This window comes from Zalophus californianus, chromosome 13 (assembly GCF_009762305.2).
Source record: "Zalophus californianus isolate mZalCal1 chromosome 13, mZalCal1.pri.v2, whole genome shotgun sequence".
In the NCBI taxonomy this organism is placed as follows: domain Eukaryota; kingdom Metazoa; phylum Chordata; class Mammalia; order Carnivora; family Otariidae; genus Zalophus; species Zalophus californianus.
This window is the reverse complement of record NC_045607.1, coordinates 10,579,176-10,596,529: the sequence shown is the minus strand read 5'-3', so window position 1 is coordinate 10,596,529 and position 17,354 is coordinate 10,579,176. Positions and strand designations below refer to the sequence as shown.

The following is a 17,354-nucleotide window of genomic DNA, read 5'->3' as shown; positions in this document are numbered from 1 at the left end:
TGGATGACTTGACCAGGTGGCTCTGCTGCTTTGGCTTGATCTTTTTCTCTTCCAGAAGGTGAAGAGAGGAAGAAGGGAATGGAAGGCAAGCAGGTGAGCTGACCGAACACCTCCCGTGTGCATTCCACGTTGGCTGCTCTGAATGTCACCATCTGCTGGGGGCTGCTGATACTCCCAGTGGAGAGCTGGGAAAGTTGAGGCTGGGCTGAGACTGCCTCCAGGGCCAGGTGGTTGCCTATAGTGGTCACAGGTTGGGCCAAGTGGGTAGCTAGGCCCGGATAGGGCAGGGCAGAGGGCAGGGGGTTTTGTCTAAAAGGCCGGGCCTCCCCACACAGCCAGGGATGTCCCTGTCCAACCTCCAGGCCCAGACCGGTCCTGAACTGTCCTGGTTCCATAGGGCCCCAATTTTTCTGTTTTGCACCCCTCTGCTGCATGACACCCTCTTTTGTGCATTCCTCCATTCGTCTCCATTTCCTGAGTGCACACTAGATGCCAGGCGCTGGTCCGGGCACTGGGGAAAAGGGAAGAAGAAGGAGGAAGTTTCGGTCCTTCTGTCCCCTAGGCATTGGTCCTGGGAGTTGGGGAGGGACACAGGGGGCCACGGGGCAATCACTGTTGAGAACCCTCTCCACACTCCTTCATTTGAGGAAACAGGCCCATCACACAACATCTCACTTATCTGGCTTGGGAGGAGAGGGATTTTCTGGATAACTGAAGTCGACTATATTTAACACCTGGAGTGTCTTCCTCACTGTGCCACTTCACACATTTAAAAAAAAAAAAAAGATTTCTTTATTTTAGAGAGAGAGAGAGTGCAGGGGGAGGGGCAGAGGGAGAGGAAGAGAAGCAGACTCCCTGCTGAGCACGGAGCCCCTCGCCAGGCTCCGTCTCACGACCCTGAGATCGTGACCTGAGCCGAAATCAAGAGTTGGTCGCTCAACTGACTGAGCCACCTGGGCGCCCCCAACACATTTTTTTATTGTGAAAATACATATAAGACAAAAATCTCATTGACAGTCATAAGTAACTGATTCCACTGATTAAATATACAGTAGTCTCCCCTTATCTGTGGTTTTGCTTTCCGCTGTTTCAGTTACCTGTGGTCAACTGGGGTCAGGGAGTAGATGATCTTCTTTGTGACGTGTTGTTAGAAGGTCAGCACGAAGCAGCCTCACGCTACGTCACAGTGCCTCCACCGTTCGGCCCACCTCCCATCACGTAGGCATTTTATCATCTCATGAGGAGAAGGGTGAGTACGGTACACGATATTTTGAGAGAAACCACATACACATAGCTTTTATTACCAGTATGTTGTTATACCTGTCCTGTTTTATTATTATTGTTACTCTGCCTAACTTATAAATTAAACTTTATCATAGGGATGTATGTATAGGAAAAAGCATAGTGTATATACGGTTCACTACTATCCATGGTTTTGGGTGCCGGGGCGGGGGGTGGGGAGGGTCTTAGAATGCATCCTCTGCCAATAAGGGGGACTACTATATTCTAATTCTAATTTCTACATATGACATAATATATAACTTATTTCCCAACATGCATGACCTCATAATTATGTCTTTTCCACCCACTGAATTTCTTACAAGATATATTTCTCTTGCATCTGACTGAACCTAACTAATCTCCCCCATTTTAATGCAATGATTTTGTTTCTGGATTAATACCATTCATCCTCTGAATTTAAAAAAGAAATATCTCAGGAAGCACCTTTACATCACTGACATGTCACTTACACGTAACAACAATAATCACAGTCCTTTGCACCTCCTTTGATGGGAGACTGTGAAATGGGGTCTACTTTCACTGCCTTCTTAAACAGGGTCTTTCAACACTGTGGTGCCATGGAAAGAACTAGATTGGCCTGGTCAGTCTCCTGGTGAGGCTCCGAGTCCTAAGAAGGAGAAATGTGAGGGATTAGTGGTGGAGACTCTGGCTTAAATTCCAGTTCTGCCATTTCCCAGCTGTGTGACCTGGGACCAGTCACTTCTCTCTCTGGGCCTCCCATCCTCTCCATAAAATGGGGACAAGATGAGACAATGCATGCACCACGTTCAGTGGCTGCCAGGTATGTCGTGTGCGCAATGTTAGCAAAACACAAACACCAAGCCGCCGGACTGGCGGGTCTGCCCTCAGGGGCCTTTTCGCTGTGGAGTCTGAGATTGTACCATCAGCCTGAGCACTGTTAGCCCTTCTGTGATAGAGTGACTCACCCCAGCCTGGGGAACCCTCAAGGAAGGGCTCAGGGCCGAATGATCTCTGGGTCCACAGGGGCCAGCCCTGAGCAAGCGTCAGTGAGCATCTGCGGAATGCCTACTTGCCTCTGCACCAAAGGCCTCACATGCTGCCTGTGGGGGTGGAATTCTGCCGCCCGTCCCTCTGTCCTGTTGCTTTCTCTGTAGGCGGTCGGCGGACACTTTCCACCACCCAGGCTCGGCCCTGCTCCCCTCTGATCGCCCTGGATATGTTTACGGGCATCCCCTTCCTCTGCGCTGCCCCTCCTCGGCCCTCACCCCTACTGGGTGAGGCAGGCAGGGCATGGTGAGGCCCTAACACAGAGGTGCCTAAGCGCCAGGTCCCCTGCTATTCCACACCTGTGGTCAGCCTCCACCATCCTGGGAGGTAGGTAGTATTTTCCCCTCACTTTCCATGAGCAGCATTTGAGAGATGAAGAAACTCGGGTTCAGGGAGACGAGGTATCTTCGCAAAGTCACAAAGCGAGGAAGGGTGTGATGGAACTAGGATTTAAATCCAGGCAGTGGGCTTGCAGAGTCAGCGTCCTCTCCCCTCCGCCAGAGCCCCTGGGTGGCCCATTTGTCTTCCTTCAAGCTCCAGCCCAGGTGGTCCCAGGCCATGAGACCCACCCAGAGGGGAAGGAGAAGCGGTGACCCAGGCTCCCCCCACCTCCCAAGCAAACAAAGCCCAGGGTCTCTCTTCTAAGTGGGGACTTTCCCAAAGTGCCAGGCCTATTTCCTGGTGATGGAATAAGGAACAAACAAGCTAGAGACCTAGAAACTGAAATGGAGAGGAGAAAGAGAGAGAATCAGGCTGGGGTTGGGGCACAGTGTAGAAAAACAAAGAAAGAACCCACAGACAGATGAGGCAGAAAGTGAGAGAAGAGAGACCCACTGACAGCATACCAGACCCAGAGATGATGGGGGGGGTGGAGGGAGAGGAAGGAGGGGGGGGTAGAGAGAGAGAGAGCACGGGACAGAGGAAGGAGAGAGAAGGAGAGGCAGAAAGAATGAGAGCCATTTAGAATGAGAGAAAGGAGAAATGGGGGAGAGGGAGACTGAGGCAGAGAGTGAGAAAAGAGAGCGGGGCAGGGCCGGGAGCTAGAGGCAGAGGGGCTGTGGACGTGGAGACCCCGGCAGGGCCGTGGAGGGGGCGGGGCTGTTGGCAGCAGTGGAGGCTGTTTCCGCTGCACCCCTTATCAGCCTGCTGCCAGATGTTCAGATCCGATGCCAATGTCAGAGAAGTCCATAGTGCCAGGTCAAGGCCGTGGCCAGCAGGAGCCTCAGCTGCAGGCTGGGGAGGGGAGCTGGGGGACGGCAGTAGACCTGCCTGCTCTTCTCCCTGTGCCTCCTGGTTCTCTGGACTGGACCACATTGGGGTGGGGGGGGACGCCAGGTGCCCGTGGGGGCTACTTCTCTGGGCCGAGAGCAGGGACTTGTGGAGGCAGAGTGGGGCTCCCGGCAGCACGTGGACACATACGTGTGTGCAAGCCCCCGCGTGCGTGGAAGCACGTGGACACAGGCCCGCAGACCCGCACGGGTGCCCATGAGGGGAACACTCACGGGCAGGTTTGCAGCTCTCCTCGGCTGGAGCCCCCCTGCTTGGCCTGGTCACCCCCTCACCTGAGCCAGGGCTGCAGCTGGAGCTGGAGAAGTAAGGCTCTGTGGCTGGCAGGGGTCCCAGGGCCCACCCTGCTCTTCTGCAAAGGGGACACTCACGGAATCTGCACGCCCTTAAAGGCTGGACTGAGGGACCTGGGACCTTCTAGAATCCGAGGCCTGGTGAAGATCCTCGGGAGGAGACGCAGGAGCTGGGTGTCTGGCAGGGCTGGGGCTTCAGCCTTGGGCCTGGGCCTCTCCGCCATGCTCCTGGAGCGTGCAGCCGCAGCTGGGGCCCCCTGCCTGGGATAGTTTATCTCTCAGCGCACACGCTTGGCCCTCAAGGGGTGACCCAGCCTTGCTCCCCACATTCCTCTCCAACCACGCAGCCGGTGGGCCCCCCACAGCCCTGAGACATGGCCTGTACTTGGGGGGTGGTCAGGAGCAACCACTCAGAGCCATCTCGCTGACCTCTTGGCCCCGGCCCTTTGCAGCTGTCTCTGTTTTTCTCTGCTTTTGTCTCTGAGCATCTCTGATGTTGTCTCTGCCATGATTAATCTGTGTCTACCACTATTTTTGCCTCAATCTTTCTCTGGGAATGTCCCAGTTTGTTTCTCTCTGTTTCAGTCCTTAGTCTGTCTCTCTCTAGGGTCCTTGAGTGGGGCCAAGTCTGAGGACCCCTCTGCTCTTGCTCTCTGCCTTACAGTGGCCAACTTCAATGGGAATGTATGTGAGAAACAAGGCTGTGGGCAAGGGGGCAAAGGGCCTGGACAAGTGGAGGCCCTAGGCCTGTAACGGGTGAACTGGGGCAGCCCAAGTAGAAGTCCAGAGCCCCCCCTGCCACCTACCCGCTGAGAGTCAGCCCAGATAAGGGACACTGATCAGGGTATGCAGCTGGTGGGCTCCCCCATGTAGAGAAGACTGGGGGAGGGGGCTGGTGTAGGAGGAGGGAGCTGGGGCTGGAGGTCTCCTGGCCTGAGGGCCTCCTTCCTGTTTGTTGGGAAGTGGCTGCCTCAGAAAGCCGCTCAGGGGAGAGGAGGGAGGCCATGGTGACTTCCGGGAAGCTGGCCAAGGGCCCGAGGCCACCCTCCCTGTGCCCACATGGGGCCTGCTGGCCCTGGCTTAAAATAGTGCCGTTCCTCTCCTGCTGCAGGGCCCGGCCCAGGCCTCAAAGGGCTGCTGGCTGCTACTTGACAGCCAGGGCCTAGGGTGTGTGGGGGTGGGGGGTGGGGGGTGGTTCGCCCAACTGCCCAGCCCTCCCCAGTCTGCAGCGGCTATGCCTCCACATTGTGGGAGGGGAGTTGCAGAGAAAGAAACCCTGGATTCAAGTGTCCGCTCCAACAATGACCAGCTGGGAGACTCCGGGTTGGTCCGTTGAGTCTCCTTGAGCCTTGGTTTCCACTATGTAAAATAGGGTAAGTGCCAGGCTTTTAACCTAAATGAGACCACAAGATGTAGACTCCTCAGAACCTTGCCAGGCACAGAGCAGACCCAAAAATGGGAGTTCCTTTTGCCTCTCTGCTGGCTGTGCCCGAAACTCCTCACTCTGAGGAAGGGCCTCCTTGGAGCTCTCCTCAGTTCCTACACTTCCCCTAGGCCTAGGTATTGAACAGGGAAGGTCTGTGGAGAGGGAGATTGCAGGGAGGGCAAGGATGGGGCTGTGGTCTCCATGGTGAGACTTGTTGCCAAGGGAACAGGACTCCAAGAGCCCTGGGTCTGACAGTTGGGCACTTTTGCCACAGGATCTCAGGCAGACTGATTACCACCGTGGTGGACCTAAAACCCTGGTGGGCAGGCAAACCAGAGAGGTAGCTTCTGGCTCTGCTGGGCTTCGGTTATTGGGGTGTGAGGGGCTGCAGCTCCTCATGCAGCTTTCTTATGGATTGACTTAATTAAGCCCCTACTTTGAACCAGCCACAGTGAGTCTTCCTTAACTCCTAAGACAAAGGCACATCATCTCCATTTATCTGACCAGGAAAGTGAGAGGTATCTATCTGGGTCAAGGACACACACAACTGGTAAGGGGAAGAGCTAGAATTAGACCTCAGATGGTGAGACCCCCTGATGCGCCTCTGTCACACAAACTCCTCAGGAAAATGGTCCTTGAGAGCAGGCTCCAGTAGCCACATCCAACCCGATCCCAACACCCTCCCTAAGCCTTCATTTCTGGGCGTTTCTGGCTTCAGACTCTGACATATGCCAGAGCTCTGTTTCCTCTTCAGTTCCATAGAGATCTTATTTACCTCAGAGAGTTGTGTAAGGATAAAGATCTCAGCACAGATCCTAACAGGAGGCACTCAGTAGTGCTTGTTTATGTTCATTCCTGAGGTTACATACGAGTTATGTAACCTTGGGCAAATTACTTACCCTTTCTGGGCCTCGGTTTTCTTATCTGTAAAATGGGATCTTTATAGCATCAACTTCATAGGGTGGTTTGGAGGAAACAGTAATGCAATGCATGTAAAACGCTTCGTACCATGCTTTGCATTGCTCCATATATGTTCACTATTCTTCCAGATTATTGCCTGGCACTCAAGGAAATCAAAAGCTCAGCATTAGTTCAGTACCGATTCATAAATTTAGAGCAGTGTTCTAAATTTTATTCCACAGAACACTGTCCCAACGGAATTTTAACAGGAAGAAAAAAGTGTTCCATGCCTAAACTTTTTTTGGTAGGCCCTAGACTAGACAGAATTAGTTTTCTTCAGGCAAGGCTTCTCAGAGCCTTTAATATCCCAACAAAGGTTGGGAAGCAGTAAGAGGAAGGTAGAGGAAGTCCAGTATTTCCCAGATTTTTGGCAATGGAATTCCTATTTCTTTTTCCATGAAGCCATCTTGTTAGGTTGTCTATGTTGAGAAACCACAGATTTGGTGTCTATAGCATTCTACATATTTTTGGGATAGCACTGCTTTTCAGATCAATTCGGTTGGGTCTATTCACTCACCTCTTACAGAAATTAATTTTATTAGTTTAATAGTTTTGCTTTGCTAATAGCAAGAAGTTCAACCAAAGGCCATTACTGAGTTTTGTTACAAACTCCAGACATTCATATTCAGCACTACGGAACTGCTCAGGAAGAGCAGGGAGGAAGCCCATTGTAACTTTGGTATCAGATAGACCCGGATTCAAAAGCAAATACTGCCACTTACTCACGTGTCATCTTAGGCAAACAGCTTAATTTCTTTGGGCCTCAATTTGCTTATGTGTAAAATGGGGCTGAGACCTGAACCTTGTAAAAACTTACGAGGATGACAGGAGACAATGCATGTAAAGCGCCAAATCATAGTGCCTGGCACTCACAAGGTGCTCAGCAAATGTGTTTCTTCTCCTCCTCACACCTCTGTGTCTTGTCTGTTCCCTCTTGTGGGGCAAGGAAGAGTCTATTAATTAGTTCTGCAGTGTTTCCTTTGTTCTAAAGCCATCTCTTTCAAACCTCAAGGGCTCTCTGGTCCCTTGTGCTAGAGGAGGCTGAGGTGTGGGGAGGCAGCTGGGCTTCCCCTCGTTTCACACATGGGGATTTAATAGACTTTGATCAGACTCTCCTCAGCCTTTATGGTTTCAAACGGAGAAGCCTTCGTCTTTCCTGTCTTCATTGAACCCTCAACCCAAACTCTGCCGCTTCTCTGATCGTATGAACAGCAGGATTACAGGGCGGTTGGGCTTTGAAATTGGGTGGATCTGGGTTCAAGTCTTAACTCTGATACCTCCTGTGTGACTTCGGACACATCCCTTGATCTCTCAGAGCCTCCATTTTCTCAGCTCTAGAAAACCTCATCTATTTCCTGGAAAGACAGGTATTAATAGGCTGGACCACAGTGACAGAATAGGCAGGCCACCAGCAGCACACCTCTGTCACGGAGATGTAGCTCTCTTTCCGGAGACTTAGCAGATGGCTTTCCTTCCTACACTTCTGAACGTGGCATTCAAGGTCCCCACGTACTTCTCCAACCTCAAGTCTTGCTATCCCTTCCATCTGCCACCATTCTTGCCACGGCAGTCCCTTGTTATCCCCAAATATTCCATGTTTCTGATTCATAGCCAGGCGGGCCTTCAAATGTGGTGTTGATCCCTCTCACCTCTACCTGGTCTAGCCTCCTCTGTCTACTGCCTTTCTTCAAGAGCCGCCTTCAACGCTCACCTGTGAAGCACTTCCTGAGTAGAACAAGCAGCTCCCTCCTCTAGATCCTTACAACCTCATGTCCTTAATGACAGCTCAGTCCCACTGTACCAAAAAGGTCTGTGTTTGCCTCCCCCACCAGACTAAGTTCCTCTAGTTGTGCAACTTTTCTAACTGGGAGACCTTGAATGAGTCGCTTCACCTCACTTCAAAAAATAGAGGTAATAATCTTTGAAATTCAAGGAGGTTCAGGTTTGTGAAAAGTCCCAACACAGTACCTGGCACACAGAGCAGACACCTTATTCAGTCCTGGTTCACTGATTCAAGCAGCCCTGAGAGAGAGCCCTCTGTCAGACCCTCAGCAATAGGAACGGAGTGGCTGTTAGCTATAAGCAGGACCAACAGGTCTGGAGACACCAGTCAGCTCCTTAGGACACCTCATTGTCCCTCCCTAGAACCCCAGACAAGCTTCACAGACAGAGGACATGTGCAGAAGGATTCACATTTATTGGTTCAAATACAGTACCTAACATTCGCTAAACATGCATTTCACACTACTTGGTCACATTTCCACAGGTAGTCAATTCACAGCAAAGGGCCCATCCCTTGCCGGCTGGCAGGGTGCGAGGTAGCCGAGGGCCTGGGCAGCCTGCAGAGCCCACCAACTATCATTTGGTCATGCAGGGTTGATGGAGCTAGGCTGGCGGGCAGCCCTTGGCTGGCCCTTTGGGGACAAGGGCTCAGAGACATCCCATTTACACGATTCCTACACTGGACTGTGGGTGCAAGTGGGCCTAGCGTAGGTAGCCCAAGGATATGCTCACTGATGCATGTGCCACCGCAGCCCCTGAAGGTGGGGTTGTGAGAGGTGGTGCTCCCTGTGCCTTGGCTCACAGGAAAGAAATGGTGGCCTCTTCAAGGGGGTGGCTAGTCCCTGGCTGGGCAGGTGGCTGGGACTCCCCAGACATGGCCCAGACATCACAATGCAGCCACGAGGCCCTATCGCAAGCCTGGGATGGCAACACAGACAAAAACACCAACACCCCAGGGCAGGCAGAGTTTCTTTCCCGACAGAAACATGTAAACAGAGCAGGAGCTAAAGTTTTCTTTTCCCACAGGATTCCTCAGAGAGGAATCGATCAGGATGTCACTCAAGAGGTAGTTTATTTTTTTCATGGAAATTTGAGTCAAACAACATTATTACCTATTGTAAGACATTTCAGAGAAAGAAAAACAAAAGTGGTCACCAAAGGGCAAAAATGATCCTTTGGCTGGCAGGGCTAGGTCCAGGATTTGGAAGACTAGCCTTCACCAGTAACACGACTTTTTTCTTGGGCGTGGAGCAAGCTCTGGCCTAACGCACACCTTCCCCTCGAGCCCGCAACAGACTCCTGAGCAGGCTGTGCTCCATTTAGGGCTGCAGGCCCAGAAGAGGGAGGCCAGATGGGCACTGGAGTGGGCAGGGCGACCAGGCATTTTATGAGCTGGTAGAGGCAGGGCCACTGTGGCTCATGTTGCAGGATAGCCAGAAGTCTTCAAGTTTCAAGGTAGCCCAGGTCTAGCCAAGAAGGGAGCCCCAGCATGCTCCCCGACTCCGCATGTTCTCTGGGGCTCCTGCCTCTGAGGAACAGTCCAGGTCCGGTTCTCAAGCCCAGAAAAGAAGCTGCTGTTTGTGGCAGCCAAGAGAGGGGTTTCTGGGGACCCTGTAATTAAATACACATCCCTGAGCTGTGGCCCTAGAAACCCTTGCCTCGAGGCTAATCAGTTTCCAGCACCTGGTGGAATGATTGCCGTTTCTCATCCTGAGACACAGATAAAACATCATTTCACAGACACTGGCCATAGATGCTTCGAGCTGAGAAAAAAGGGAGGAATGATCAACTGCAAAGGCAGAGGGGAGTGTAGGGGATTCTCATGGATCAAACTGGGGAAAGTAAGAGCAGTGGTGTTTTTGTTTAGTTTATTTGTTTAAAAAAATCAAAGAAAAATTTAAAGTTTAATAAAAGAGCTGAATCTAAAAGACTGGATTTCTGAAAATAATTGCAAAATTTTAAAAAGCAACAAGGAAAAAGACATAGACCAGGGGCCCAGAGCTAAAGACTTGGAACCACTGCTGAACTTCCTGCCCTCCTGGGAGGCCAGGGTCCCCTTACTTTGGCCAACCTTGGGCATGGCTTAGATGTTGCCCATGCTGGGTTTGTCCATCTGTCTCCATCTGTCCCATTCCCCCAGGAAATCAAGAACAAACAAAGGTAGGAAATGGGGCGCAGAGCAAGGCAGCTCAGAGAGCCCAGGGTTTTAAGGACCTGGTAACATATTGGCCATGGCAGGTAGTCACATCCCTGCAAAGGGGTGGCAGGTGAGAGGCAGGTCAATGTGGAGCAGGTGACTGTCAGCAACGCTGCGGAGACCCTTAGATTCCCTCTATCCATCCTCTGCTTCTGGGGAACAAGACAAGGAGGTTCCCGCATGCTGCCTTCTATCCCTGGAGGTTCTCCCACCTCAATTATGTGTTAAGCATGGGGCTGGGTGTCCTCTGAGCCAGGTGGAGTGCTTTGAGACAGGTTCTGGGGAGTTTCTTCAGACTAAGGGCAAGGCCACCGAACCTTGTGAAAGACTCCAAAATTCTACAAAGGAGCCAGAGAGCATAAGTTGTAGGTGAAGTTCCAAGATTCCAAACTTTTGTCTTGGGTCAAGAAAACATTTAAAGGGAAAGGAAAGGAAAAGCCTGTGTGTTTCAATGCATTTTTGCATTGAAGTGCAAGGAGGTAGGATTCTCCTTTACCACACAGCTTTCAGGGTTATATTTTTATGGTGGAAAAACTCTCACTCAAAGTGAGCACTGTTGGTAGCAGGGGATCAGAGAGAGGACAGAAGAGAGGGGAATCAGAGACAACATGCACAACTTTTTTCTTCTTCCACTAGCAAAAAGGCTACCTGTTAACCAAACATTATGGGAAGAAAGGCAAAAAACAAACACATCAAACCTCCCCCTCCAACCTTTCTGTGTGTCCCTCAAACCAAATTCACAAATACATCTAGTGGCTGACCTAATGTCTCCACGCTGCTAGCTACACTCCTACCTTCTCCTCATAATACCTGAGTTCGCAATGCAACACATTCACTTTACCCTGTTTAAAAAAAGCCCACGTCATAAAAGGACTGGGTGCAGAAGACATTAAAGGCTGTCCACAGGTCAGGCTCCGGCTTGGAACACACGGCCACTTGGCTCAGAGATTCTGCAGGGCTCTTGGCAAAGAATGGGCTCTTTGTTCTGTGGAATCTGCTGCAAACATTTGTAAAAATGGATTTGTACAATGGCAACTTGCAGAACCTTTCCCCCACTCCACAAATTAACAACTTACTCTGTTTAATGCTGCATTATTGGAGAGACGTGTTCTTGTCTTGTCAGAGAACAATTTCCTTTGATACCCAACACAACCAGGAAAATGCTTAATTTAAGAGAAAAGCAATTTCAAAAAATAATAATAATCTGAGAGATGGAGGTCTAAGCAAAGAAAGATACTGCACACAGGAGCAGTCTTGGAGAAGGGGACTCTGATATATGTCTCCTCCCCTATCTTGAGGAAAGCTGCTCGGAGTCTGACCTGTAGCCAAAGAATGTGATCTAGTTGGTTAAATAAAAAATTCAGGGAAACAAAAATATTGTGAACTTAGAAATAAACAGATACACACACAAAAATCTTCCCATCAACATGTGAAAAACATTCTGGTTGGAGCTTTTCCTGAGGAACGTGTCTCTTTTTTCTTTCTCAGAGCAGCTGGGGAAATGGCATTAAGGAGTAATGCTCTGAGTTTTAGACCCATCAAGGGACAAAGTCATCACTCTGCTGGTACCCGTAACATTTCACTGCAAAGAAAAAATTATAATCCGACACAGACTACCTGGTATGCACACAATGTGGTGGCCCACTAGGTAAATTTGCTAGGCTGGGTTGGAAGAGAGCAAACGGCCTTTGACTAAACAGGCAAAACAAAATGCTGTAGGCCCCTCAAGTCCACCCAGGGAGGCACCCAGCTAAAGTGGTCCGTCTGCTGCACTGGCTGTGGGAGGTACCTGGGTATGGGCAGGGAAAATTGCTATAGTAAGGCAGAGAAAGGAAAAGCACCTGAAAGAGTTCTAAGATAGACATGGTGTGGCCACTGGCCAAAGCCAAGAGGGTAAGGAATACTTCCCAGAACTCGGTAGGGTAGGTAGTGAAAGAATAGGAGGTCCAGGCTGTATCTGCAGAGGGGGGCAGCCAGGCCCTTAGGAACATGAGGTAGTTTCAGGCCCCCCTCCCCTTCCAGGTGCTTTGGACTCCAGCCCTCCAGGCCTTGGTCAGCCAGGCCACTGATAATCTAACGGGCAGGTGGGCCACTCCGGTACTGGGGCTTTCTGTTCTAAGGAAACCTGGTCTCATTTTGGAGAGATTAGGAGAACTTGGGAGGAGAATGAGGGGGCAAAACTTCTGTTTAGCTGATGGGTGAATGGTCCTTCCCACTGTATAAAAGACTGCAGGTTTTGGATTCAGTCCTGAGAATGAGATGGGATGGGGTGAGGGGAGGAACAGGGAAAGGAAGATTGTTTGTTCTTTTAGCAGTCTGGCCTTTGTCCCACTAACCTTTGAAAAAAGCAAGGTGAACGGAGAATAAATCAGTAGTGGGCACCAGGATTCAGAGCATGACATTTTGTTCAGTTGTTTTTTTCAAAGGGCCAACAGGAAGTAAAATTTATAGGAGAGAGGCAAGGAGTCTCAGGAAAGTAGACCTTGGTAGATCCAGGTAGACACTAGGTAGCTGCGAGCCCCAAGGGAGCTGGTAGACAAGTCCCAAGAATTAACTTACTGCCAGGACCATGTGTGGATAAAAAGTTGACAGTGGCAGAAACTAATAGTGGTGGTTTGGACGGTGGGGGTGGGGGGAGCCCACAGCATGGTGTGAGAACAGAAACCCTTCTCCCTGAAGAGTTGTTTGGAGGGAGGACATCTAACATAGATTTGGTCACTGTACCCTACTCCCTCAACTATCATGCTTTCCAAAGAAAAGAGATGGCTAAATCCTCATCTCCTGCCCTGTTTCCAATGTCTCACCCACTTTGCTTAATAAACCTCCCAATACCACTTTGCCCCTTTATGGTGTGCTCTTTTACTTTTACCTGGCAATTCTGTGGCTAGAAAAAGGCAGTTTGCTCTCTGACAGACTAATGTAGGAGTCTGCTGAGAACATGTGGAAAAAGTAAGGATGGTCACACCCCTCCCTTTCCACTGAGGTAGTCGTCTTTGTCAACATTATGGAAATATTCATCTCAGCCCCATCCCACCCTCTCCCTCAAAATACAAAAGAACTATCTCTAAACAATGACAACACTATAACATTAAACATCTTCACATTCTGTAAACTGCAAGGAAATGCATCGGCTGCATTCACACAAAAGCATGTGCATCATGTTGAAGGCCATACATTCAACTCTGTCGTGAAATAAATATATAGAAAAATGAGGTTAAAAAAACAGACAAACAAACAAAAACTCTTCTTGCTATGGAGGCAACTGGAAACACTGCTCCACAGCCTCCATCTTGGTCTCTCTGGCTCTTTCTTCTGGAGCCTGTCCTGCCCACCCAAGGCGCTGTGGTTGGCCGGAGGAGGGGCGCTGGGAACAGGTCATTCCTTGCCCACACTTGTCTTGCAGGAATGAAGTACCACCTTAAAGAGGAGGGGCAGCTGCTCCAGGGGTACATTCACCATCTTTCCTGGTAACAAGGCAGGAAAAGAAGAGTTAGTGGTGGCTTTACTGGAAGCTTCCAATGAAGAAACCTGTATACCTTTCTTAACTCCAGGTGTGTCTGCCTCCTTAGGCTGGGGAAGGGAGAATATTGCCTTTTTGAGGGACTGGAGTGAGAAAATGCCAGGAGTATCACAAAGACAGGAGTATCAGACAAACTATGCTAACATCCTGATACCCAGACCCATTTTGGTACCCTAGAGAGTCCAGTAATGATTCAGGTTATAATTATTGCTATCATCTACTTACTCTGTGCTAACTGTTTAAATGCATTATCTAATTCTCACAGTATTTCCATGTAATAGATATTACTTGTTATCTCCATCTTATAGATGAGGAAACTTGAGCTGAAAGGTATTCCTAGATGTTCTCTTAGAGCTAAAATACCCTGAGAAACATATCCTATTTTTTTCCCCCTGGTAGATTCTCTAGCATTCTGTTCTTTAGAATAGTATAATGGATTAATAAAAGTACTGGGAAAAAAAGGAGGGGGCTGGTCACAGGGGCAAATAAATTTGAGAAATTTGGGGTTAAGAAAGGTATACAGGTTTCTTTACTGGAAGGTTTCTTGGAGCATTCAGTGTGCTAATATCCTTTGTAAATATCTGAAGCTGTCCTTCTCCCTGCCAGTACCTTAGAGTCATCTAGCGAGTTTTTAAAAAATACTGATGCCCAGGCCCCACTCCCTACCAATTAAATCAGAATCTCTGCAGGTGCAATCCAAGCACAGATATTTTTTAAAAGCTTCCCAGGTGATTCAAATGTTGCCAGAGTTGAGAATCCAGCTCTGTGGGGGCGCCAGGGGAGAGTGGGGTATTAACTACTGACTTCCCTTTATTTCAGAGAGCATCTGATTAATATCTTATTCCGTAAAACATAGATTTGGAAATGCTGAGCCATAAACTATCAAAGCACCCCTAAAATTCCAATATTTTAGGTCCAGTTCAGATCAGCTAGACTATCTAGGTCTAAAAAGTAGAAAAAAAATTCCTTCATCAGACTGAAAATTTTTTCCTTCGAAATTGGGCGGCTAAATTTGACAGAAACAGTTTTATCTTAGAGGTCACATTTCTGAGTTTTCCCTCAGTGTGTGCTGGATTACTATATACAAGAATCTTTACCAGAAGAACTAAAACAACAGTAAAAACAAAACCCAGGATTTCATATTGGAACGGACCTATTTAAATGTCAAGAAGCTCAGAAGGGGGTCAAGACTACAAAGCAGTAACAACAAAACTTCCTTTGCAAAGGCAGGATTCTTGCGAATTATTTTAAAGATATTGCTTTAAATGAATGATTTCCAAAAATCTCTAAGAAATTCTATGAAATGAAGTTAATTTTAAAAATGGAGATATAATTAATTCACATAGCATAAAATATACCCTTTTAAAGTATATATTTAGTATATATTCAGGAAATGAAGTTAATTTGAGAAACTCTGAGCCTGTTTCCCCATCCATAGAAGGACCATAAATATCACCAACAACCAGCCTTGCAGAGTTTGTTCTGAGATTAAACAACATAAGGCCACAAAGCACCTTGCACATGATAGGCACTCAGGAAATGTTAGACTCTCTTCCCTACAAAGAAAACACAAACTTCTCATTATAATATAATTTTTCTGAGGGCAATGGTCATAGTTCTTTTATGCAGTTGGTTATGAGCCTGGAATGAGCATCTTGAAAACACTACTTGTCTCATTTCTTTCACAAGCTAAGAGAAGCAAGGAAGGTTTGGAAGCCCAGCACCAAGAATGTTACCTGCAATATAGCGAATCTCAGGTAAGCACATCATGAGGTCAGGAAAGCGGTTCGGCTGATGTGTATATTTATATTCAGTGAAATCCTGACAAATGTACCAATATCGCTTGTTCAACTGTTCCAGCTGTGAGGCACTGGTCAGACCCCTGATATCTGTGAAAAAAACACACAGGAAAAGGAGGGGCTTTCTACTGTGGAAGAAACACCAGCTCCTTGAATATGTGCATCTTTTGATTAAAAGTTATACAACACTGTCACAACAGGAGATCTTTTCTCTTTCTATCATGGGGGAAGAAAACTCTGGATAAGGGAAGAGAAATCAGATAAAGAAGGAAAAATATTATAAAGGATAGTCACTAGACTGAGACACTTGAGCGTTAGGCTGTATCTTTCTCAACTTCCTACACAGCTCCCAGCACAGGGCTTGACACAAAACAGGCACCAGTTGATGTTGAACAACTGACTGAGTAATCTAACTTTCACAATGTATCCTTCACAATATCTTTAAACTGGCCCTTTGCTGGAGCCAATCAGAAAGCTTGCTGATACCTACACATACTCACACATGGTCTCCTATGTGCTTCTGCTCATACTATTCTACCTGGGCTGTCACTCTAGCTTTTTCTATATAGATTTCTCTCCCTCTCATTTATTTATATATAATGTATATGTATGTGTGTATATATACATGCACATACCAACTCCTTTTTATACATAAAATATAAATATAACTTATCTATATAATTTATATATAAAATAGGATATAAATATTCTCTATATAAATCTTACCCAACCTTTGAGGCCCAGCTCAGATTTCTCCTCCAAGTAGCTGCTGCTGATCCCCCCCAATCTGAGGTTCAAGTAATGTGTTAAGTGCCATTAGAGTGTGTACATCTTGAAGCCAGGGACCTGGGATCTATTTTATTTAATGTCTTTAATGTTCAACACAGTGCCTGATCTAGGGGAGGTACATGGAACAGCAGATAAATGAATGGAGAAGATAAATGAATGAATAGTGGAGAAGCAGCAGGGAGAGTACTCAAAGAGGAGGGGCTCAGAAGTCTCTGGACTAGGAAACTGAATACAGTAACAGAGCAATTTCAATGTCACAGGAAGCAAAACAGCCCAGTTCCACCATGAGAACAGAGCACTCATATGCTACTTTGGAAAAAAGAGAATATAAATTCTCCACACTCCAGTTCCTAGCAGCTACCAAGCACCACTTTGCAGGTAATACTCCACATAAACCACATCTAGCACTCTTCTAATTAAAAGCCATGCTTGATACATGTGTGAGGTGTTTTTTTTTTAATATTTTATTTATTTATTTGACAGAGAGAGACACAGTGAGAGAGGGAACCCAAGCAGGGGGAGAGGGAGAAGCAGGCTTCCCGCAGAGCTGGGAGCCCGATGTGGGGCTCGATCCTAGGACCCTGGGATCATTCCCTGAGCCGAAGGCAGATGCTTAATGACTGAGCCACCCAGGCGCCCCACATTGTGTGAGTTTTTGTATACCCCCCACTCTGCCCTGTAGAGGCCATCAGAACCACTGCCAGCCTGTCATAGACGTCTTATCTCCAGTAGTTTCATCAGTCACCCTGCTCTTCTTCAGCCGCTGGTAAACTTGGTACATATTTTAAATGACGCATGTACTGTCCTTGGCGTCTGTGTTTAAATGCATTAAAACTGACTAAACAAAGCGAATCCTCTTCCTTCCTCTATGAGTTATAGAGATTGTGGCATTTAGGTTTGAAGAAAAAAATCCAAAGCATGCGCTGCGCTATAGAGGAGCAGGCTGAGGACAGCACAGGCCTTCTAGGATTGGTACCCACATGGTGTGACA

General features: G+C 48.2%; 1 protein-coding gene and 1 long non-coding RNA gene across 6 annotated transcripts in view; one reads left to right on the top strand and one right to left on the bottom strand.

The window, feature by feature from the left end:
- Nucleotides 1-62: 62 nt before the first annotated feature.
- On the top strand, nt 63-16,616 carry LOC113934036. Its single transcript, XR_003523578.1, has 4 exons — nt 63-93; nt 1,094-1,249; nt 15,465-15,532; nt 16,462-16,616. It is a non-coding gene; the product is annotated as an uncharacterized LOC113934036 (long non-coding RNA).
- The window catches only part of NR6A1 (nuclear receptor subfamily 6 group A member 1), a 224,046-nt gene continuing 215,149 nt past the window's right edge, over nt 8,458-17,354 (bottom strand). For 3 of the 5 annotated variants that reach the window (XM_027614498.2, XM_027614499.2, XM_027614500.2), the window contains 2 exons: nt 15,512-15,664; nt 8,458-13,719 (listed from right to left, as the gene is read on the bottom strand). In XM_027614498.2, the coding sequence (XP_027470299.1) occupies nt 13,631-13,719; nt 15,512-15,664 (242 nt within the window). In that variant the 3' untranslated portion in view covers nt 8,458-13,630. Of the gene's footprint in view, nt 13,720-15,464; nt 15,665-17,354 lie in introns of those variants that run through there. The other 2 variants (XR_003523576.2, XM_027614501.2) reach the window with 2 other exon arrangements.